This window comes from Sinocyclocheilus rhinocerous, unplaced genomic scaffold, assembly GCF_001515625.1.
Source record: "Sinocyclocheilus rhinocerous isolate Xijiao unplaced genomic scaffold, SAMN03320098_v1.1 scaffold1444, whole genome shotgun sequence".
NCBI classification, from domain to species: domain Eukaryota; kingdom Metazoa; phylum Chordata; class Actinopteri; order Cypriniformes; family Cyprinidae; genus Sinocyclocheilus; species Sinocyclocheilus rhinocerous.
The window spans coordinates 65900-89163 of record NW_015654934.1 but is presented as its reverse complement, the minus strand read 5'-3'; the positions used below and the strand labels follow the sequence as shown (position 1 = coordinate 89163).

At 37.0% G+C, this 23264-nt stretch overlaps 1 protein-coding gene across 3 annotated transcripts in view; it reads right to left on the bottom strand.

The window, feature by feature from the left end:
- The window catches only part of LOC107717765 (eukaryotic translation initiation factor 4 gamma 3-like), a 40181-nt gene that overhangs the window by 4178 nt on the left and 12739 nt on the right, over positions 1-23264 (bottom strand). Inside the window, exons 4-29 of one of the 3 annotated variants that reach the window (XM_016524600.1) lie at positions 21644-21736; positions 21318-21350; positions 18065-18085; positions 14378-14557; positions 14051-14165; positions 13229-13332; positions 12888-13013; positions 10770-10848; positions 8621-9397; positions 8459-8538; positions 7898-8117; positions 7682-7806; positions 7225-7344; positions 6640-6795; positions 6259-6456; positions 5916-6062; positions 5137-5373; positions 4464-4568; positions 3277-3415; positions 3073-3161; positions 1972-2068; positions 1724-1841; positions 1058-1272; positions 835-953; positions 536-708; positions 50-175 (exon numbers count right to left, since the gene is read on the bottom strand). In XM_016524600.1, the coding sequence (XP_016380086.1) occupies positions 50-175; positions 536-708; positions 835-953; positions 1058-1272; positions 1724-1841; positions 1972-2068; positions 3073-3161; positions 3277-3415; positions 4464-4568; positions 5137-5373; positions 5916-6062; positions 6259-6456; positions 6640-6795; positions 7225-7344; positions 7682-7806; positions 7898-8117; positions 8459-8538; positions 8621-9397; positions 10770-10848; positions 12888-13013; positions 13229-13332; positions 14051-14165; positions 14378-14557; positions 18065-18085; positions 21318-21350; positions 21644-21736 (3992 nt within the window). The remainder of the gene's footprint in view (positions 1-49; positions 176-535; positions 709-834; positions 954-1057; positions 1273-1723; positions 1842-1971; positions 2069-3072; positions 3162-3276; positions 3416-4463; positions 4569-5136; positions 5374-5915; positions 6063-6258; positions 6457-6639; positions 6796-7224; positions 7345-7681; positions 7807-7897; positions 8118-8458; positions 8539-8620; positions 9398-10769; positions 10849-12887; positions 13014-13228; positions 13333-14050; positions 14166-14377; positions 14558-18064; positions 18086-21317; positions 21351-21643; positions 21737-23264) is intronic. The other 2 variants (XM_016524599.1, XM_016524601.1) reach the window with 2 other exon arrangements.

The window sequence follows — 23264 nt, the reverse complement described above, 5'->3', positions numbered from 1 at the left end:
CTATGAATCTAATAACACTGTGGTAAGTGCTTGCTGGATAAAACCTTACCTAAATAATTCTCTCATAGAGATTCCCCCCTCTCGAAGCACAGGGGTCACCAGCTCCGCAAGGTACAGCCATATATGGGGAATATCAATGGCCATATCATCTGCTAATTCAAGAGTTTCAGAGAACCTGGGGGAAGATACAAATATATAAAAAATCCCTGAATCGAGTGCAACTTTTTTGTTTTTTTTTGGAGTTGATTTAGTAAGATTATATTATTTTGAAACATTATTTAAAAAAAAGAAAAGAAAAATCACATACCCATTTAAGAAACAATCAGTATCAGTATTGTTAAAATCGTATCAAAAAGTATTAGTATCATTATTATATTGAAATAAAAAAGGTTGGTATCGCCTATCCCTACTTCTTTCATGCTACCTTAGTAGATAATGGACAGCGAGGCTGCTTACAACATTTTGCAACACAAAACCACACATAACATTACTAATGCAGAGATGATAAGAATCTGTTAACTTTCTGCAATCTCACCCTTTAAAGAACTGAAGTTTGTGGAGGATTCCAGCCTGCAGGAGCTGGTAGAGCAGCTGACCCATATGGTCTCGTGTGATCTGACTCCTCTCCAGCGTGGACTCCACACCCACCCGCACAAACACATAGAGCATGGCAGGTTGCTCTAGTTCCTCCACACACTGCACGGCCTCCTGCAGCACAAGTATACGACGCTTAGAAATTCCTCTACTGCTATTCTGGACTAGGAGATACAGCTTTATAAGTTATGTAGTGCATAAAATAGCAATTTTGGTGATTTAAAAAAAATGGGTACAAACCTTGTAATCATTAATGTGCAAAAACTCATCGATAATGGACTTGGACCGCCTTTCCATGTCCTCTTCTGTTAATGTAGGCTTGTCTGGAGAGGGTCCTGACAGTACTTCAAGTTTAACAGCTGCAATGAGAGACAGCCTTAAACGTTGGATTTTCTTCTTATGTATTTCACCATAATGTAACCAGCAGCATTATAATGTGTGCGAGGGTATCCGTGTGGCTCACCAGACTCCCTGGATTGGCTACGCTCCAGTCTGCTTTTGTCTGCAGTGCTGGCGGGCAGCTTGGGCGTGTCTGAGGCATTCGAGTCTCTACAGGACACTTCCTGGACCGACTCCTCAGGAGCCTCCTTATTGCTGCTACCCAATGAGATGGACCCTGTCCGAGCGGGACCCGCACTCAATGGTTTGTCATTACGTTCTCGTCCTGAGCTTCCTCGACTGAGAAATTCACAAACACAAATACAGACATTCCTGAATTTCCAGATGTAAAAGTGTTTCCTTCAATTCATTACAAATGAAACAATAATAATAAAATGTTAATAAAAATGTTAATTATAAAAAATAAATAGTTTGCTTATTATTATTTAATTTGTTATCTGTTAATTTCAATGTACTATATAATTAGATAATCATATGAATATAATTATTATATTATTATTTAATTAATTATATAATAATTCTATAATTACAATGTATTATATAATTAAATAATTATAAAGTAAAAGTATAATTATAATAAAGAATAAATGCTTATAATTTGAAAAATAAACAGAAGCACATCTGAGATGTATTTAATAAAATAAAATATTGATAAACACTACAGACGAAATGTAAGAATGAAAAGGTATCTTCCCTTTCTCAATGACTATATTTTATATATGTACAGTACCTGCTGAGAACTCTCCTGGCATCAAAATCTGGGGATGTAGAGGGTAAAGAGGAGGCCAGGGGCGCTGAGGGTTGCAGGGGTGAGTAACGGTTCAAACTGGCACTGGGACGAGAGACATCTAAAAGAAAAAGGAGGAAATTTCACATTAGTAAACAAAGTATAGAGCCAGAAAATCCTGCATAAACTATAAAACAGCTGGAATTGACAGAGCCAGTAGCCCATGCCTGACTGCATCAGTCTTACTTTACCTGACTCACTGGCCTTGGCTCCAGCCCCTCCACTGCTGCCCTTCATCCAGTTCACCTGAGCTCTTGGTCCCAGCTGAATCTTCTCATCTATTGTTGGCTGAAGAAAACACACACAAAACGCGTTTCAGTAAGATCATATTACATTTTCTCATGCATTCATATCAGATCAGTAGTTCTTAATCCTGGTCCTGGGACCTGCAGCACTGCACACTTTGCATGTCTCCTATTTAGCACACTTGATTTAAATCAGCAGAGCTTCATGAACTTGGTCTGTAAGAAAAGGTACAAAATGGGCAGCACTGCAGATCCCTAGATTCACAATCAAGAGTCAATGAGATACTAAGATGCTACTACACAAGCAAACAGAAGAACCATCGGGTGGGGCTGCTGAGTCAAACAGTTAATTAGCATAATTAAAATCTTAATTTTTTTACTTATTTCCTGTTAAAAAATATTTTAACACCATTAAGCCTCACTAAATATTGTTATATGTATGCTTACAGCAAGAGATTTGCAAATAGGGCTAGAGAATTCATCCAGATATTTTTTTGTTTTAGTTTTAATTGTGCTTATGCTGTGCTTCAGCTGTCAGACAGTTTGCATGGTAACATCAAGCCCAGTTATACAGGGCCTCCAATTAAGACCAATTAGTAGAACAGTCCTTCAGAACATATGAAAATATACTGTTTAGCACATTCAGATGCAGAAGAAAAAAAAAAATTTTTTTAACTGGAAAATTTGTCACAAATTCATTACTTTTTTATATTAAATTTAAAAGTATGTAATAATATTTTTGTATAAATATATATTTTTAGGTGAAATGCTTTAAGTCAACATGCTTTAAAGCAGCACACTACAAAGCACAATCGATGATATGTAGCAAGGTGTAGTTTGCACAACCTCCATAAGTGTGATTCAGCTGATAAGATCAATTGTTTACATAAAAATGCAGCTTCCTTACGTCCAAACAGATCATGGGGGAGTATGAAAAAATGCAGAATTGTATATATAGAATCTCTTTTTCTAAAACTCAGTTATGCTAGCCATCTTAAGACGTGACTAGAAAGAAAATGTGTTTTTAGTTTGACTTCTGGACTTTACCTTTGAGATCTTGAGAATCTTAGCGGGGTCTATTGTTCTGCTGTTCTTAGTCATAGGCACAGTGCTCCAGGTCTCCTCTCTCTGCACCACTGCAACATGAAGAGAAAGTACAGCTACTTCATCAGAGTGAAAAAAGGAAAGGAGGCCCACAGGACTGAGCAAGCTGTAAAGAGGATTAGCCTATAGCAGAAGTCTCTTTCTGACCTGGTCTCCTCTTGTTGTCCTTGGACAAGAGTTGCTGGTGGACCTTCCTCTGTTCCTCCTGCTCCTCCAACTTTGCCTCTTTATGGATCTGCTCAATGGTCTTGGGGCCCAGGTCAGCTCTCCGAGACACCCAATTGTGCTGAGATGAGGGAAGAACACAAAATATGACCTGAAAATTCCAGCATGACTGCCACATAATATATATAAAACATCCTCACACTATACAACAATAGGGTTCAAAAATGTTATTAACAATACTGAATTATAAAAAAATAGGTTTAAACCAATATTTAGCTATTTTGACATTACATTGTCTACTTGGCCGGTTAACAGAAGGATCACATCCCTACCTACAAATGAGTCAATGACTAAACAATTATTTCAATTTGTGTGTATTTTGAGTAAATATTGTACAAAATAAATGTATTTTCTGAAACTTTGCCTATGTCCCATTTACCATAATAAATAACCATAACCATTTTTATTCCGCAAAAGTGACAGTATAGTCACACACACACACACAAACACACAAACACACACACACACAAATATTTCTATTTCAAATAAATGCTGTTCTTTTGAACATTCCATTCAAAGAATTCTGAAAACACGTATAAAGATTTCCACAAAATATTAAGCAGAACTGTTTTCAACATTGATGATAATACTAAGAAATGTTTCTTGAGCACCAAATCAGCATATTAGAATGATTTCTGAAGGATCATGTGACACTGAAGACTGGAGTAATGATGCTGAAAATTCAGCTTTGCATCACAGGAATAAATTACATTTTAAAATAAATTAAAATAGAAAACAATTAAACTGTAACAATATTTCACAACATTACTGTTTTTACTATATTTTTGATCAAATAAATGTAGCCTTGTTGAGCATAAGAGACCTCATTCAAAAACATACAAATCTTACTGACCTCAAACTTTTGAACAATTGTGAATACATATAAGCATTTATCGCAGATGAACTTGACAAACTAAACATATTTGTCGGAGTTTGTTAAGCTTTTTGAGAAGTAGTTAATTAATTAATAATCATACAAATAAATCTTAATCACACACTTTTTTTTCTTTTGTCTTTATTTTTGAGATTCAAATCAAACGTTGTATTTTTGGAGCTGAAAACGTTGCCTTGATCACCGCTTGAAAACAAACAAATAACACAAAACTCACCAATCGCAGGTCAATAACGTCCTGCAGCATGAACCGAATGCGTGTAGAAGTCTTTTTCTCCTTTACTATCTTCTCCATCTGGTTAAAGTACTGATCCATCCGTGGCTAAACAGGAACAAGAAGAACCATCTGTAAGATTCACAAGCTTCAAAAGAGACCTGAAAACATCAATAGACCACCATATACAATATATTTTTTTGCCTGACATGAACTGACATTTGTCTTTAATTAAAGTAAAAAAAATAAGTTCAACTAATGACATGAGGGTGAGTAAATAATGACAGAATTCACATTTTTGGATGAACTATCCATTCAAGTGCATTAGGCACCACCCTCACAGTCATGTTCTCAGCTGAATCCAAAGTGAATTTTGGAACCAGAGCACAGTAAAATGACTCATTCGGGATTCGTTTCCAAACAGCACATGGCAGGAGCAGAGAGGACATAAACCAGGCTTTTTGGATGCAAGAGGCCAAAGAATACTAGTTTATGCAGAGCTCCACCACTGCAGTGCAAAGAGTGGCCAACACATAGATTTCTTTGCATATTTGCATTGAAATAGGCAACAGTCTTTGTGCATTTATATGGACTGCAGCAGCAATTAACAGAATTAGGAGGACAGTTATTCTTAAAGCCCATTATAGAGGACATCCTCCCAATTAGGATAAACCACCTTAGCTTTCTCAAAGTCCAGGTCCTTGCCAATAGTTGTGAACAGCCTGCACAAGCACTCCAATGACTCTTCATCGTGGTTTTTCAGCAACTTCACCACGCAGTCGTGCATGATGGCCTCTGTCAGCATCCGCAGCTTGAAGAGCTCGCCGATGAACTTTATATTGCCGATGGAGCGTCTGCGGGCCTTATCTTTCGCCTCGTCCAGTTCCTCCTGCAGCCTCTCCCGCTCGCTAGCCTGGGAGTAAGAATGAGAGAGAGGAAGACGTGTCAGAAATGATCACTGTGTGCCCGCTGCAGTAAAATCGGCATCCAGACTACAACAGGAGATTATTTTCCACAAAGCTATCAGATGATTTCAAAAGACTTAAACAGCACAAGACTCATATTGACTGCTTTTATGGTAAAAATCATACGAGCACATAATTATAAAAAATGATGTATTAACAAATAATTTTAAATAATAATTTTATATTTAATTGAGTTAAGCCTCATGTACCTTTAATTTTTGCATCTGTACTTATGCACAATATTGGATTAGGATTCAAGTACAATAAATATTAGCAAAACGTTTTTTTTTTAAGATTTACTGTATCATTAGTAAAAAATAAAAGTAAATGCATGGAATATAACTGCTGAAATTGTTTTGCAAGCCATTTAAATCCACACAGAAAATTCTAATCAACCTTCTCATAGCATGTGTTATTCTAGGCAATTACATCTAGGCAATCTGAATGGCCTGTGATCCATTTAAGAAGTTTTTGGTGCTGAAGCACTTACTGAGGTAGCTGCCTCCAGCTCCCTGTGTTTCTTCTCGAAGATATCATCATCCACCTTGTCCTTCTCAAACTCCTTCTGACAGCGATTCAGAAGCAGCTTCCGGAAATTCACAGTGCTGTTGGGCTTATCCGTCATGGGCACTTTTAACTACAAACACAGCACGTGACTGATTTAGACGTGCACTCACCATGCTGCATTCCAAGCTAAACACACTCAGTTTCTAATCTCCATTTGCTCCCAAAATCACAAATAAACATTTCCTTAATTAATCAGTGATCTACTAAACTTGTATATCATTGCTCGTTTTGAACAGACCCCAGTTTTAATGGAAAGTCTGACTCACCGTGGCCAGACAGCTGCACATATTGCCATAGGCCACAGAGAAGCTGGGTTCATCAATGGCTTTCTCAAAAACCAGGTCTATGACACCCTTGAGCCGCTCCTCAGTGTCGATGGTGAGGTCAGTCACCTGCTTCATCAGCTGGCTGAACATCTGTGGCGTCAATTTGTTGAGAATACTACGCACTTTTCGGAAAAGCTCCTGTAAAAATATCAATGAACATATTACTGAATGTCCTCCAAGGCAACTATCAATCCCAAGCTCCATTTCCTCTCCATATTAGAGAAAGTAATGATGTAATAAATTATTCGATCATAGCTGAACATCTGGATACCACAGCATGCTTTCTTTGTACTGCAAAATAAGGCCATCTGAAATGAAGACCTGAGATTTCAGGGTCTCTGGATCTTCAATGATATTTTCCCGCTTCATGCCAGGTTTCCAGGCATTCTCTGTTGTCCTCAGCTGCACCTCATCATTCACCGACACGTTTGTGATGATCTTGCGTCCAGGTGGTCGACGCAGGCTAACATTCAGCAGCTGAGGGAACAGAAATAATCATGTAGTACAGACAAGAATAATAGGTGTTTCTAAGAGCGTATCTAAAGTCATATAAATTTAAATAGCTTTTATTCGTATGTGAAGTATTAGAATTGAATTACATTTAAGATAGAGAGCATTATAAATGACTTATTGTAGTTATTTTTTTATAAATAATGATTTTTGTATGTGTACTTATGCACAATATTGGATATAGATTCGAGTACAATACCTATCTGTACATTTTTGTAAGAGCGTGCTCCAGGGAATGTACATTGAAAATGCTTTCATTCGTGGGTGAAGTAATACATTTGAATTAAATTAAAGGTAAAGAATCTAGAGAGCATAATAATTGACTTACTGTAGTTATTAAGACAAAACCCCATATTATTTTTTTTTGTATGAGTATGAGAATAAGTTGGGACAAACCGGTGCTCCCCTGCCTCCTGGAATCTGTCTGCCAAAATCTGCAAACGCTGGCGTGAAGTCTGGGCCTCTGGAAATCATTCGTGGGTCTACCGGCCGCATGGGCAGCTTATTTTGGTTAATCTGTTCAGTGAGGCAGAAACACATTAGGCTTCACTTAAAAAAACAACTTACCGCTCTGTACAAGAGCAGTAATGAGTTTTACAAGGATTTAACAGAAGGCCATTATCAGGTTACAATAACCCTTTATTCCCATAGTAGTCCATTTAATGGTGCGATGCAAATTCATTCTGGTACAAGAGAAATTTCGATGGGAATTTTCAGTTATTAACTTTAATAGACATTACTTTGAAAACCATGATATAAAAGTTCAAACAAGAGCTGCCAATTTAATGTGTTTATTCAGTATAGAATAAGTAGAAAAGCTGTTCAATGAACCGTCTGTGTAATATTGGCTAACCTTATCTAGAACAACATCAGAAACGGGGGGAAGCCCCTCTGGTTTCTGCACACATGCAGGCATGAACTGGAAGCCTAACAGGAAGTCTCTGTCGTACTGCTTCTTTCCATTCTTCTCTGCAGGCTCTGCAGAAGAGCAGAAAGTTGGTAACGTTCAGTGGTAAAAACCTGGCAGACACACGTGGGAAACTAGAGAATGTTGTAGAGATGGCCTTACGTGGCACTGCTTTGATCAGTGGCTCTTTGACTGCAGGCGGGTGGATGCTGTCACTGCTTTCAGTTTCAGAGGCGTGTTCAGCCCCGTTTCTCAGAGGCTCTACTTCCTGTTCTCCGTTCTCCTCAAGCACAGCTCCTGTTGACGGCCTCCTCTCCACCTCCACAGGAGGAGGACTGGGGCTCTCTGCAGCAGGTTCCATAGAGGGCTGATCCATGTCCTCCTACCAAACACACACACACACATTTTAAGCCTATCTTAAACTAATTTGAATATAAGCAACTGGATTTGGCAAATCACATTCAAATTCTTGAAACACTATAACTGCACATGAGTGGCATGTAGAGACAAATACAAATAAAAGTTGGTCTGTTATGATTATGAATTTTTGGTAGTTTGAAATAATAATATAGTAATATAAAAGATGTTATATTACATATTTTAACATTATAATTTTGTATTATAAAGTAATATAAAATAAAAATATATTATCCATTTATGAATATAAAAGATTGATTTTTTTATATGATGGACCCAAAAAGCACATAAGCAAAATTATTTAACCTCTTTATCTAGACACTGATCTTGCTCTACAGGCATGTCCTCTTTTGGCTTCTTCCAGGTCTTTGGTGCACTAGATGTAGCTGTACAAAGAAAAAATGTGTGTTACTTGAATGACCCCCACTTCATGGCAATTCATCTTAGGTGTATACTTCGACTGCTCACTTTGACTTGAGCTTTTTCTGGACTGCAAGAAGGGCTCGCCTCTCTCGTCCGGCAAGGCCTCTGTCTCCTTCCCTGTTTCTTTGAGCTCTGCTCCTGTAGAGGGCCTCTTGGCTGATCCTGCAGAAACCTGACTTGGGTGTGTGAGGCCTGGAGGAGGAGCAGGTGTGGTGGAGATAGCAGCAGTAGTGGAGGTGGAGAGGGATGGGGCGACAGGACATCCAGTGCTGTCCTCAGCAGGAGGCGAGGGAGTATCCGCCTTTCCCGCCGCAGACTCGGCCTCCAGTGCCGGTGTGATGGGCCTGGGCTCCGAGCTGGGGCACTGGGGCACGCTGGAAGTAGGCAGCAATGGAGAGACTTCCCTGGGTTGGGATTCCAAGTCTTCACTCAAGGGAGCAGCATCGGTGTCCGTCAGCCCACTGATGACCTTTTCAGGCTGGGCCAGGGACGTAGACAGGCTCTGAGGTGAGAGCTGCTCTGAGGAGGATTTCTCCGGCTCAGAGCTTTCAGGTTCTGGTGTGATAGCTTTAGTGGGGCCGGGCTCAGCTGATGGGCTCGGGGCGTCAGTTGACTCCACGGTTGAGGCAGGTATGGAAGGAGTTGGGGCTGTAGCTACACTTGAGGCCGATTCTGGGGCAGAGGGGGGAAGCTCAGTTTTCTGTGGGGGAGAGGGCGCTTGGACTGGGCTGCTAGGATCTCTTCTTTCCAGTGGAGTCTCTGGCTGCCGCAATCCTGGAGATGCAGATCTTTGCGAGGCAAACTCTAGTTTTGGCTTGTCATCTAGAGCCATAAAGTAAACAAATAGTAGGGTAAATAAAACAAAAACAAACCAAAAAAAATATTGTGATATATATATAGAAATTATATTGTGAGAATATAGAAATTTATTTCCCAGTTTGCTCATGGTTTTGGCGACAAAAATCATATCAAAAAGAATATCAAAGCGATATATTAAACATTTACAATGTATTTGCAGTGTTTTTGTTGGCAATATAAAAGAAAGCAATAGCTTTAAAGTGATGTTAGGCTTTTCTATGTGATAGATAAATAATAAAAAATTAAACAGTAGAATATACACTAAATATAAAAAATTAATTAATAACATACACAATATATTTGCACTGATTTTGTTGCCAATATAAAGTAAGCAACATCATGAAAGTGCTGCTCTTGTTAAAAAATAAAAAAAATAAATAATAGAATATACACAAAACCCACATAAATATATTAATTAATCAATAAATAAATAAATAACATACAATGTTTCTGCAGTGACTTTGTTGGCAATATAAAATTAAGCAAAAAATGCTGAAAGTGTTGATCTTAAACTTTTAATGTATGAGTTAATTAAATACTAAACTATAAATAAATGAATTAATAATTAAATAACAGTGTATTTGCAGGGATTCTTCTCAGTAATTAAATAATAAAATATAATACAAATTAATAAAATATAATAAAATGAAACTGAAACTAATTAAATCATATTTTATATTATTTATTTAAATAAAATATAAATAAATGCATACATGCTTCAATGAATAAATTCATGCATGAATAAATAATGTAATATATAAAGTATCTGCAGTGATTTTGTTGGCTATATAAAATTATTAAATCATGAAAATTGCTTTTTATTATCTACAAAATAAATAAATAAAAACTTATTTTTATTTGTGCAGTATACCGTGTGCTTTTAATGTGACCTTTTACATAACCTCAAAAACATTAAAAGGCTGAAGAACAGATCAGTGGTTCTCAACTGGTTTTGCTTCAGGACCCAGATTTGACATTGGACATGAAATGCAAAAACTATACTTTCATGGTTTTAAAAACAAGGGCATGACATGCAAACTTGTGCAGGTTGGCATTTGCTTAATTTGGTGAGCTTCTACCAATTGATAGATGCAAAAACACATTAGAGATACAATAAAGACTTTGACTTCAACAACAAACGATATGGGAAGTATTTTCTCATCCTAAAAACTGATATGCCTATTTAGTTGCATTTTATTATTTGCATTTAAGATTGGTTATTTCCTGCTGTCTATGACACTCAGACCTGTGACCCACTGTTGGGTCAGGACCCACCAGTCGAGGACCACTGCTCTGAACCTGTGGGGAGAAGGTGGCAACTGCTGTGAAGCCTGACCTGCTTTCAAGTCGATGGGTGTAGGAAGGAGCTGTGTGCTGTCCACGTGTCCGTGATCCGCTACCTGGCTGTTCAGCTGCTGGGATTTGAAGTAGAAAATGTGTAGATAATGAGGGTGTGAACATAAAAACTAGCAACAGAGAGACACAAGGCACGAGCACATATGCAGCACACAGACAGAGCGGGAAAAACAGAAAAACACAGAGAATGGAGAAGAGAGAGAGGAGCAGAAATGAAGAAACATGGGGAGGAAAAGGGGAAAGAGAGCAGAGGAGAGACGAACACTGTTAACGTTCAGGGAGAGAAGACAGAGGAAGTGTCAAAACATAGTGAGTGCTCCATCTACAGGGACAGTGCCTTAGATTAGGGGTTTTTAAACCATTTTATGCCAAAAATGATCCCTGTCCTAAATTATAAGAACTATATATTTTCTTGTACATAGACTAATTTATTGTGCATGTGAAAAGTTAAAATCAAAATTAAATGCAGCTTTATTTCAGACATTATTTTAGACTTCATAAAAAAAATATATATATATAAATATATATATATATATATATATATATACAGATTTAACTAAAATTAAAAGAAATTACTGGGTTTTATCTGTAAACTACTTACTTAACATAACTATTAACTTAATGTATAAAAATAACAGCATATCCTTCATATACACACTGTAAAGAAAACTCTCAATTATTTAATTCATATTTGTGTAGCACTTTGCATAATAAATATTGTTACAAATCAAGTAGTGAGCAAGCTAAAGGTAATAATAATAAGAAAAAAATCCCTATGAAGATGCAACACAAATAAAAATTATTCTTAAAGTATAACATATATTATTAACAAATTCAAAAGTTTGGAGTTGGTAAGATTTTTTAAAATGTTTTTAAAAAAAGATTCTGTTATGCTCCCCAAGGCTGCATTTATTTGATCAAATATACAGTAAAACAGTAATATTGTAAAATATTACTACAATTTAAAATATCCGTTTTCTAGTTCAACATTTTAAAACGTATATTACTCCATTACTTCAGTTATTAGTGTCACATGATCCCTCAGAAATAATTTTAATATGCTGATTTGGTGCTCATTTTTCATTATTAACTATGTTGAAAACAGCTGTACTGCTAAATGTTTTTGTGGAAACCATGATGCTTCTTTTTTCAGGATTCTTTGATGAATAAAGCTTTTTTTTTTTTGTAATAATGTAAATGTCTTTAGCAAGTCTTTTGATCTATTTAATGCGTCCATGCTGAATCAAAGTAATACTTTCTTTAAAAAATTAAAATATAATAAAAAAAACTTACTGACTCCAAACTTTTGAAGGATGGTGTATGTTGCGAGAAAGAAGAGATGCAAATTTTAAAATAAATAAAACGTATATATTTTAGATTTTAGATCTAAAAGATTTTATTTTTACAATACTACGTGCATTTTTTTTTATTTCTACCTGTTAAAATACATCTCGTAAAATATTTTTATATTACTTTTGACACAGACACCCTGCACTCCTTGTGGCCCATAGACCCCAGTTTGAAAACCCCTGTTTTAGATTAGGCACAGTGAGGACGAGAGATATTCTAGAGTGTGTAGATGAGGAGTCACTGTAAAGGGAACACACAGGGATCAGGATGACACAAACAATCATGAAGCAGAGCTACAACACGCGTGACAGAATATGCAAGACTGAAACTTCTTAAATTCTACAAATAAACAGACTTTTACTTCTACAGGTAAAAGTTTCGAGACATTAAAAATGCATAGCATAAAATTGGTGGCTTGTGGGTAAAAGATCAAACTCTTAAGCAGAGGTGCTGACCCATAAACATAAGCTGTGGCTTTAGATAAGAAGATAAATTCCTGATTATAAAGGAGTGGAAACTTTGGCAGTGTGGCTACAAAGTCAGAAGGTGGTTGCTATGGTGTTCAGATTGGATTTTACCATGTTGCTATGCAGTTGCTAGGGTGTTCTGAGTGGTCGCTTACTGGCTCAAGTCAAAAGAGCTCATTCCCAAGATGCAGAAATTAGAAAGGGAGTGATATCCAGCTAAATCTGTATGTGCGCATATGGGTTTTTGTGTTTGATTTGGTCTTTGTGATTAGCCGTCTTACCCGTGGAGGTGTAGGAGTGGAGGAGGGCCGTCCCACCGGTGGAGTTGGGTTCCGAATTCCGCCCACCCCTGATAATATCTCTTCTGTCACATCCTTGCCACCCTGGTTGGGGTCTCGGATACGGATCTTAAACAATACAACAATACTTAAACAATCTTAAGACAATAAAGAGTCAGAGAATTAAATGATAAAACATCAGAAGCATCATCTAATTCCTGTTCAGCATTTCTCAAGCCTTGATAATTACAAACTAATTGTATTTTTCAATACAAATTTTCTCAAGGCATTACGCATTATATATATTATTTCAGTCTGCATACTGCTATAAAGATGACACTCACTGTTTTCTTTTCCCTCTTAGCAGGTGGAGGTTGTTGTGGTGTAGGCACTATAATGGATGGAGATGGTGAGTAGATGGGCTGCCCAGGATAGTAGGGAGGTCCTGCTGCTCACAAACCACACAAGACAACAAGTTCCTTATACTCATTCACACCAAAATAAATTATTTTGCTGATTATTTCTAATTAATAGGATAACAAAGCCTAATTGTATTTTCTGTATATGCTGAAAAACATAATTTCAATGTTCTGCCTAATGTTCAATAAAATTAAAGGCTATGAATACAAATATAAATGCATGAATGTAGGCTATGCTATGCATTTTGTGTACAAAAAAAATTAAAATATAATAACTTTTTTTAAAAACACTTTTTAGAACAATTATATAACGTCACATTCAAAATGTATAAAACCAAAAAAATGTTTGCAATTAAATAATGAAATCTGTCGCCTATTATCATCAACCATCAAAGGGAAATCACAAAAAAAGTATATTAAAACTGCTCACAATCATATACCACGGTTTTTGTAAAATATATATATATTTTTTTTTTACAAATTTGTCAGCTACCAAAATTGTGAAACCATTTCACAACTGAAAAAAAATTAAAATAAATCTCTTAGCTAACCAAAACCAAATGAATAAGACTACCCATCACAGCAAGATGATAAATCTTAAAATATTGCTTTTCATTCTAAAAATTTTGACTTACTGCACAACATTATAACAGTAAACAGCGAAACAAGGCAAGTCAGCAGACTATGAGAAAGTCAACAGCAATCCACAGGTGGCCAAAAAGACAGAAAGGAGGTTGCTAAACTCACCATAAGGTGCTGGGAAGTCCCCGGGACTGGGTCCAGCATAGAAGGTACTGGGTCCAGTGGGCTGGACTGGGTACTGTTGAGGAGGCCCCACATACTGAGGAGCACTGTGACGGTACTGTAGAGTCACACACAACCAGCAAATGAGTGAAAATTCAACACGTATATAATTGCAAACAACACATCAACTGGACAAAACTCTGTAATCGAATTTGTACATAAACAACACAACAAACATAGTCTAGTACATTGAAACATCCTGATGTAAACACATGGTCCAGATATAGTAATTGTAATGTGATTCCTGTCAGCAGTCTTGTGCTGTCTGACCTGAGGGATGTAGTACTGCGCTGTCTGTGGGGAATGGAAGGGCATGGGAGCCATGGTCATCATGATGGGCTGATTGGGGGGGTAGATCGCTGCTGTGGGGGTCTGAGATGTGGGCCGAATGGAAGGGTTGTTGCTTGGAATGGTGGACCGCGCCGTTTGCATCTGCGTCCTCTGGAAAAACTGTGAGGAGAGAGAGAGATCAGTTATGTGGCTCACCTTTGGAAATGCTGGCAAACTGGTAAGTGTAACATTTTAGCCATGTTGTGTATCTAAGAAGGCATCTGAAGACGTCCACTGAAGAAATAAACATATTTGTACAACTCTTTATGTAAAAGCATGCAAGAAACAAACAAACAAACAAGAGAACACATCATCCTAAGTAACATGCACTTAAAACAATACAGAGGTACTAAGACTTCTGTTACAATGGTTTCATAACAGATCACATCAGGGTGTTTGTGCTTTTTCTTTTCAACTCTGAACACCACCAGTAAACTAAAGCAGCTTCTTTGCTATACTATGAAGAGAAATTTCTATTAATAAATTCCTCAAATAGACCTGTTGACACAAGCATCTCACTCTTGTGGCTGTGTACCAATTGCCAGACAACAACAGTGAATCACTGTTTTTCATCCAAACAACCGGACAACTGGCTTCCCACTGAATCAGTGTATTAACTGTTGCGGAAATGTGTGAGCCATAAGGGCCATGTACGCACTGCGGCTAAATACGGGTGTCACTCCTATTCTGGGTGCTTAATTATGTTTTGTACACAAAGGTCACACTGTAACATTTTAGGAGGGACAGCCACATTTAAACAATTGTCATTTTGTGTATAAACCGAAGTCATTCCAGAAAATGCTTGTTCATTCCATATTGTAATTTTAAGTTTAGCTATTTTTGATTTAAAAAAAACATACTACTATTCAAAGGTTTGGGGTCAATAAGAAAAAAAAAGTATTCAGCAAATATGCATTGATCAAAAGTGACAGTAAATATTTCTATTTCAAATAAATGCTGTTCTTTTGAACTTTATGTTTGTCAAAGAATCATGAAAAAAGTATTTATTAAGCAGCACAACTGTTTTCAACACCGATAACAACATGAAAAGTTTATTGAGCACCAAATCAGCATATAAGAATGATTTCTGAAGGATCATGTGACACTGAAGACTGGCGTAATGATGCTGAAAACTCAGCTTTACCATCACAGAAACATAAACATTATACGTTATAAAATACATTCAAAAAGAAAACCATTGTAATTGTTTCAAAATATTTTTACTGTCTAAAAGCAGTCTTGGTGAGAATAAGATAAATCTTTCAAAAATATAAACAAATCTTACCAACCCCAAATGTTTGAACATATTAACACCCTGTTTAATAACAGACCATAATAAATTTACAGCCGTGAGTTAAATTGTTGCTATATGATTATCATGCCATATATTTAGACATATAATAATTTTTATTAGATTACAGCATTTGCTAAATTAATACATGTAAACGAACAAATATAGAGCATATGGAGCATGTTTCACTTGAGACTGACTGATCCAACAGAAACCCTTAATTAAAAAGATGCCAAACATTTACAATGTCTGAACCAGCATACCCTAAAGTACAGTGAATTGCGGTGATGAGAAAAGGATTTGAATTATTAAGCGGTTGGGAGGAGCCTGACACAGGTAAACAGTCTTGAACTCTCTGACGCTGGCAGTAAACCAAAACACAGTAACTGGAGACTGTGGGTGTGGCCAATAGAGCAGAGTTCCCTTAAGGACAGTCAGCATGCAGCTCTTTGAACATAGACAGTAGCTGTACTATCTGCAGATGCATCATTACTCTAACTACCGCAGATGATTGGGAGCCAGCAGCTCTACCTACAGAGGCAGCATTTTAAGGCATCATAGGCACACTTCCAATGAAAATGGGGGTGGGTTATGAAAAATATTTAAATGAAGGACCTGCAGCAGAAGTTTGAAGCACAATGCTTAACAGAAAGCATGAACACTTTCCATTCAAAACCCACAACAGTTGTAGTCAGTTTTACAGATACTGTCCTTTTAGTGGAAGGACTATGAAAGTGACAAAACAAGCTGTAATTTAAGAACTTATGTTTATGATTATCTAAATGTAATCATTTGCCTCTTTTTGACTGCTTTTGAACTAAATTTCCATCCCTGGCCTGAAACTACTTTTAACATAATAGTTCTGCGGTCCATGACTCTGTGGTCCATCCATTTGACTGAGTTCCTGACAGTCTCAATGCCACATTGAATTATTAAGTTAACATTACGAGCTTAGAGATTATTTTAATATCACTCTGCTAAGCAGCTTTTTTTTTTTTTAAAACATAAATTGTAAGGACAAAGTGGGACAGATCTTCTTCTGACCGGTCTATCATACACCGAGACAATGATGCTTTTTAATGAGAAGACTAAAAGCTGTTTTAATCAAATGATGCTGTCCAGTTTTAGACAACAATCGGCATATTAATGCAATACTCTTTCATCACATCGTTAAATGACTTCATAATTTATTCCTTTTATGTTAAAAAATGGTTAATGAAACTTTGGTTCTTGGGCCATAAGTGACAAGCTTGTAACTCCAGTTTATGACTCATAAATAATACTTATTTAAACACACCACAAAGTGTCACTTTCAGGATCTACAGAACCATGAGTCAAAAGTAAAACCACAGTAATGTTTCACATGTGCTGGGCTACAAAAATATGAAGCAGCACAACTATTTTTAACATTGATAATGAGACATGTTTCTTGAGTCAGCATAACATGATTTCTGAAGGATCTTTAGACACTGAAGATTAAAGTAATGGCATTTCGAAATATATACAATAATTTATTTTTAAGTTGCAATAATATTTCACAGTATTACTGTATTTTAGATCAAATAAATGCAGCATTGGTGAGCATAAGAGACTTCCTTCAAAAACATTTTAAAAGTCTTACCTTTTCCCCAACTTTTGAACGATAGTGTTATATGTTGCAAATTAACCCGCTAGCAAAGATAATAATTCAGCTCACCACTTTTTTGCTCTTCTAGCACAAGCAGATTAATACTCAACATACTGTGTTATTTGAATAATTTTGTTGGTACATAATTAATGTCTTGCTAATTTCGAATTGTACTCATCAACCATATGTTTTAATTAAAACAATTTAATTGCATCTTTTTTTAATAGTATTCACGACCATTGGTGCAAGAAAATACCCAGCATGAATAAACACGTCACTAATTTCGCTGAAGACTTTATCGCTGTCAGAAATCAATGTCTAACAGCTGAAAAGCAGCATGAAAAATCCTCCTATAACAGACACACAGAGTCTCAATGTCTGCATTTGAGCAGTAATGTTTCCTAGAGCATTTCAACATTGCAGAGCAGTGAATCCACCCGTCGACAACCAGCTCCAATAAGAAGCAACCTATGCATATAGAAAGAAACCAGTCAACATGCAAGCCTAACAAAATAAAAATACAGCAAGCACTATAAAACCAATCAGACCAACATGAACATATACAGAGAGGTAAACTGAAATGGAGGATTCTGCTGTCTTTGGGGTGGGTAGCTGCAGTGCTGTTGACTGGGAAGGGAAGCATGAAGATGATGCTGAAAGAGAAACAGAGGACTTCATGCCATGCATTTTCCTCAAGACTGCAAATTACCTGAATGGGTCTGAATCCTCCCTTGAATATTGAAGCGGGAAAGAGAGAGAAGCTAATGGGACAATGCACTTATTTGTATGAAGGGATAGAGAGAGACTAACACACATACTTAAGGGGAGAGCTGCAGTACAGAGCATGCAAAGAGCCCTTCCTTCAGGGAAAGCCATTTACAAAACAAGAGGGCACTATGCTCTGTTTTTTAGGTAGCTAAATGACATCATCTTTGTGGCGGTACACAAGAAATGGGATCTGAAATCTGCTAACACTCACAGACACTCACAATGAACCGATAAAATGAGATGGAAGATAAATAGTCTCGAACAGAAACAAGTTCCTGTGACAATATTTAAAGAGACAGAAGTTCAAAGAAAGGTTCAAGAACTAGAAATGCCAATTCAGAGTTAAATAAAATATATACTTCTAGAAAAATACAATTAAAACATAATAAAAAACAATAGGAATATTTTACGATATGTTGCATAATTCATTGTTTATTTAAAGATTAGTATTACTTAAGGAAAAATCCAAACAAAAAGAAAATTCTTTCATCTTTTCATCTGCGGTCTAAGTGGAAGAGAGGGGGTACGCAGAAGAATGTTAAATGCCCCAGGGGGTACACCGCTGTAAAAAGTTTGAGAACCACTGTCCTATTTCATCACGGTTACATTTAAATGGGTTATAATGGGGGAAAAAAATTGAAATTTGCAGAAATTAAAATATAATGCTTTTCAAAATAGTACAGTGTATATATATATATATATATATATAAAATTTATTTATTTATTTTTGTAAAAATGCAAAAAATGAAGTGTTGAGCAGCAAATCAGCTCTTTTCACCCTTTAGGTACTAATATGTACACTTTAGGTACTAATATGTACCTTTAAGGTACCAATATGGACTCTTTAGGTACAAAGGTGCGCCTTTTGAAAAGGTACCGCCCCAGTGACAGCTTTTGTACCTTTTTTTCTGAGAGTGTTATAAAGGAGTATAAAAGAAGATATTTCAAGCACTGTCCAAGCTGCTCTTTTTGATACAATTTTTCAAGGTGAGATTTTCGGTCAGTGTTACATTTCAGTCTGTTCCTCATACAAAGTCACTACATGACTTGAATTGCAGTAGAATTAACTACTTCAATGATGCTTTTGTTTTGTTCTGTTTTTGGAGTTTGACAGCCTTTGGTCGCATCTAAATTGCATGGAAGAAATCAGAGTGAACATACTCCAAAATTTCTCTCTAGGTGATTCATGGAAGAAAGCAAGCCATAAAGGATTGGAATGACACGAATATTCATTTTTGGATGAATATCTCTTTAGAACCATAGCGGGTACTTCAAATAAATAATTTAGGTCATAGTGGGTTATAAAAAAAAGAGAGTTGGGATTCCTCGTATTACACAGTGAATGTTCACTTGACACAGAGAAAAATAACCTTTAGCCTAAATTCTGACCTTAACTTAATGTTTACATGGCCTTAAGATTCAGATGTCAATTAAAAGGTCATTACTGTGGAGTTAGGCCACAGAATTATACATCCAATATTTCCCAGTGAGCTTCAATCAAATTATAAACAATTCTAAACTGCATATGTTGGTAAACAGTGTGTTCCCAGACATTTATTTTATTATTATGCGTTTCTGTCTGTGTGTCAAAACTGCTTAAAGAGCCAGAAAGGGTGATCCCTGAATGTATTAGGTCATGTAGCTAGTCAAGCTTACAATGGACCACGTACAGACAAGATCACTTATCTACACCTGGCTATTACTTCTGAACAAAAGGATTCATTTAGTTTGAGCTACAGTTTAAGCTCACAGTAGCAAACACACCCTCTAATAAACTAAGCACACTACAAGTCTGAAGTTTGTTGCCAGTTGATGTTTTAAAAGTACAGTTCACTCTTTTTTTATTAATCCATGTAATTTAAAACCTGTATGATTTTCTTTCTTCTTTGATAGATTATCGCATCTGTCTCTCTGTCTCAGACAAAATGCTGTCTGATTAAATGGATCGGCGAGATACTGCCAAAAATCACTCTGTGGAATCAATATAAAAATTTAAAATTCAGCAAAAAGTCACAATGCCTGACCATGATGGATAATCATTTTCATGATCAATTATTAGTGTCACTTATGAGTCATTAAAGAAAGTGCTCTCAAAAAGTTACATTTTGCCATCATTTAATCACTGTCATGTAATTTCAAACCAGTATGAATTGCTTCCTTCTATGAAACACAAAATAAGACATTTTGAAGAATGCTGGGGTCTAAGGGTGTGCTTATACTTGTAGTTCAATTCTCTTGGTTCATTTGGTCCAGACCAAAAAAGAAAATGATACATTGAGTCCTGGTTCACTTAAGGTCAAACTATACCTCGGTTTTTACACGTACGCGAGGGGCCGCGTACAGTGCGCGTGAAGCAAATTTCATCACCAGAATAGTACTATTACTATTAGTACTAATAGTACCACGCTAGTGGTCAACCGATATTGTTTTTTTGACAGCTGATGGTCGATGGCCTATATATAGAGAGATTAGGGGTTATAGAGTTGTAAATATGGATATTTTTCTTACACAAACGCATCGATTGGCTTCAGAAGGCCTTTATCAACCCCCCTGAGCCATGTGAAGCACTTTTTATGATGGATGGATGCCCTTTATTTTGCTTCAAAATCTCAACCCCCATTCACTGCCATTATAAAGCTTGGAAGAGCCAGGACATTTTTTAATATAACTCCGATTGTATTCGTTTGAAAGAAGAGTCTTATACACCTAGGATGGCTTGAGGGTGAGTAATTCATGGGGCAATTTTCATTTTTGGGTGAACTATCCCACACTATTTTCATATTGGGTTTGTTAGTAAACAGCCACTGTTATGATTGGCTAACATAATTGCATGAGAAAAAGTATTAACGCCCCCTCACTATTGCACATAAGTGTTTTTAAAACATTATCAATATAAAACCGCCATTTGCAGACAGAGCATTATAGAACTGTCTACTTTTGTTGTTTGTAATAAATCTTAATTAAAATGCAAAAAAATAAAAATAAAGTACCATTTCAGTGGGGTCTTGAAATCAAAAAAGTTGGGAACCACTGCCATAGTGAACAGTTTTGGGGACAACATTTCTCGCTCTTAAATGCATTGGAGCTGTAAACAATCTCTCCAAATGATCGCAATGAACAGGATCAATGTGTTATGTTAGTCTAAGAAAGCTTATGAGGTGTGAGAAAGGAGGCCATGCATTTGCGTACATTACCTGGTGATGGGTAGGACGAGGCCCAGGGGCAAACTGATTGAAGGCAAAGTGTGGCATGGCAGAGGGGGAGAATCAGAGAGAGAGAAAGAAGCGAGAGGTAAGAATGATCACCCACAAACACATAAACCACAAACTGTGCATGGCATATGTAGTGCACTTCCTGAGAGGAAGCAATGTCGCAAGGCATGTTATATGTACCATATATACACAGCACCTACTAATGACCACAAACCACACCATAAACAACAGCATAGCGCTCAGCAGAAAGGAAGCATTTCTAACAGAAGTCTGATCTGAAAAGATGACATGGAATTACAGGCACTCACCGGCCGGCTCTGAGGCTGTGCGTTCATTGGCTGGGTTGGTGAAGAGTAGACCAGAGGGGTTGTGCCGGCATTCTGCCCTGGTGTGTACGGAGACTGCAGAGTCACGAGGTCCCAGAGAGGTCGAGGAGGAACGACCACCGTTGTCAAGAGAAAACCAAAGAGAAACAGCTAGTTAGGATGGATGTGAATATTACCCTCTCTGATAAAATCCCTACAGCTGAGTGAGCGTGTGCTCCGTGTGTGTGGGTGACAGAGTGAGTGTGTCCACTCCCTGCCGCTGCAAACACTGCGGTCTGCTGACACTGACAAATCTGCCATCTCCTCAACGCTGCCGTCAAGGCAGAGAAAGGGAGAGAGAAATAGAGGCGTAGTCCTGAGCAGATGTGAGCGGGCACAAACGGAGCATTTGTGTGCCACTGGGTTTGAGATATATTGAACTATATAGAATGACAGAACAGTTGCTTTCATTCAAAGCAACTTACAGTACATTTATTTCACCATCAGTCTACCTTGCTCAAGGAGAAGAATGGTGATGGCTTGAGAGTTGTCCAGTGTGGGGTTTAAACCTAAAACCTTTTGATTTTCCTGAAAGGATTCAAAAATGATTGGCCAAAAGCAATATATATATATATATATATAATTATAAATAGTGGATTTTTTAAAATAGATTTATTTTTGGCATTTTGGCCTTTTACATAGGACAGTATGTAGACACGAAGCGAAGTGGGAAATAGAGGGGGACAGGATCAGGAAGAATTTAACACGCTCAAAGTAAAATCAGGCAACACAACATTCACTTTACATCTATGCAATTGGTAGACGGTTTTTCCAAAGTGACTTACATTGCATTCAAGCTATTCATTTTATCAGTTGATGCATTGCTGCACCGCACTGACAGCATGACCAAATCAGCATATTAGAATGATTTCTGATTTGATTCTGATACATTTTCAACATTTTTATCAATTTTGCATATGCATAACTCTAGAAGTTTCTTTAATTGTACTTATTGGAATGTTTAATTTCACTGAATTATTTGGTGGATTTACCAACCAACAACACGGGAGTCTGTGAGTGTTTTAACCGATTCATGAAACGAGCCAGCTGAGAAGAGTCATTCATTCATAAATCAGACTACACTGATCAAGCTGTGTGTTTGTTTTTGCATGCAGCCAGAACGATTTTGATTGTATTCAGTGATTCATTGATTGCATCATAACAAGATTTAATGCTAAGAGTCTTTTATTCCACCTTTTGAGTGCTGCATGCTTGTTCTCTAGAGTCCGTGCCACCCACATGAAAAAAACTCATCTGTGTTCATTTTTCGATACCCAGTTACAAAACCTGTTAACAGTAACCAGACCTCAAACCACTACATAGCAGCCGATATATCTCTATCCACCTCTGACATCCACAAACCTCACTGATTCTTCCTCTGCATTCACATGCACAGGTTTTGATAGAGGAAAGGGTAGATGCGTAATTAAGGTTTAGCCTTTGGAGCACTCTTAGCCTATTAATAGGCGGTTGCGCTGGCAGTGTGGTGCAGGCGTAGAGTGGGAATGTGAGCCCTGATCTCAGACAGATAACAAGCTTGAGAACAGCTGAGTCACCCTGACAG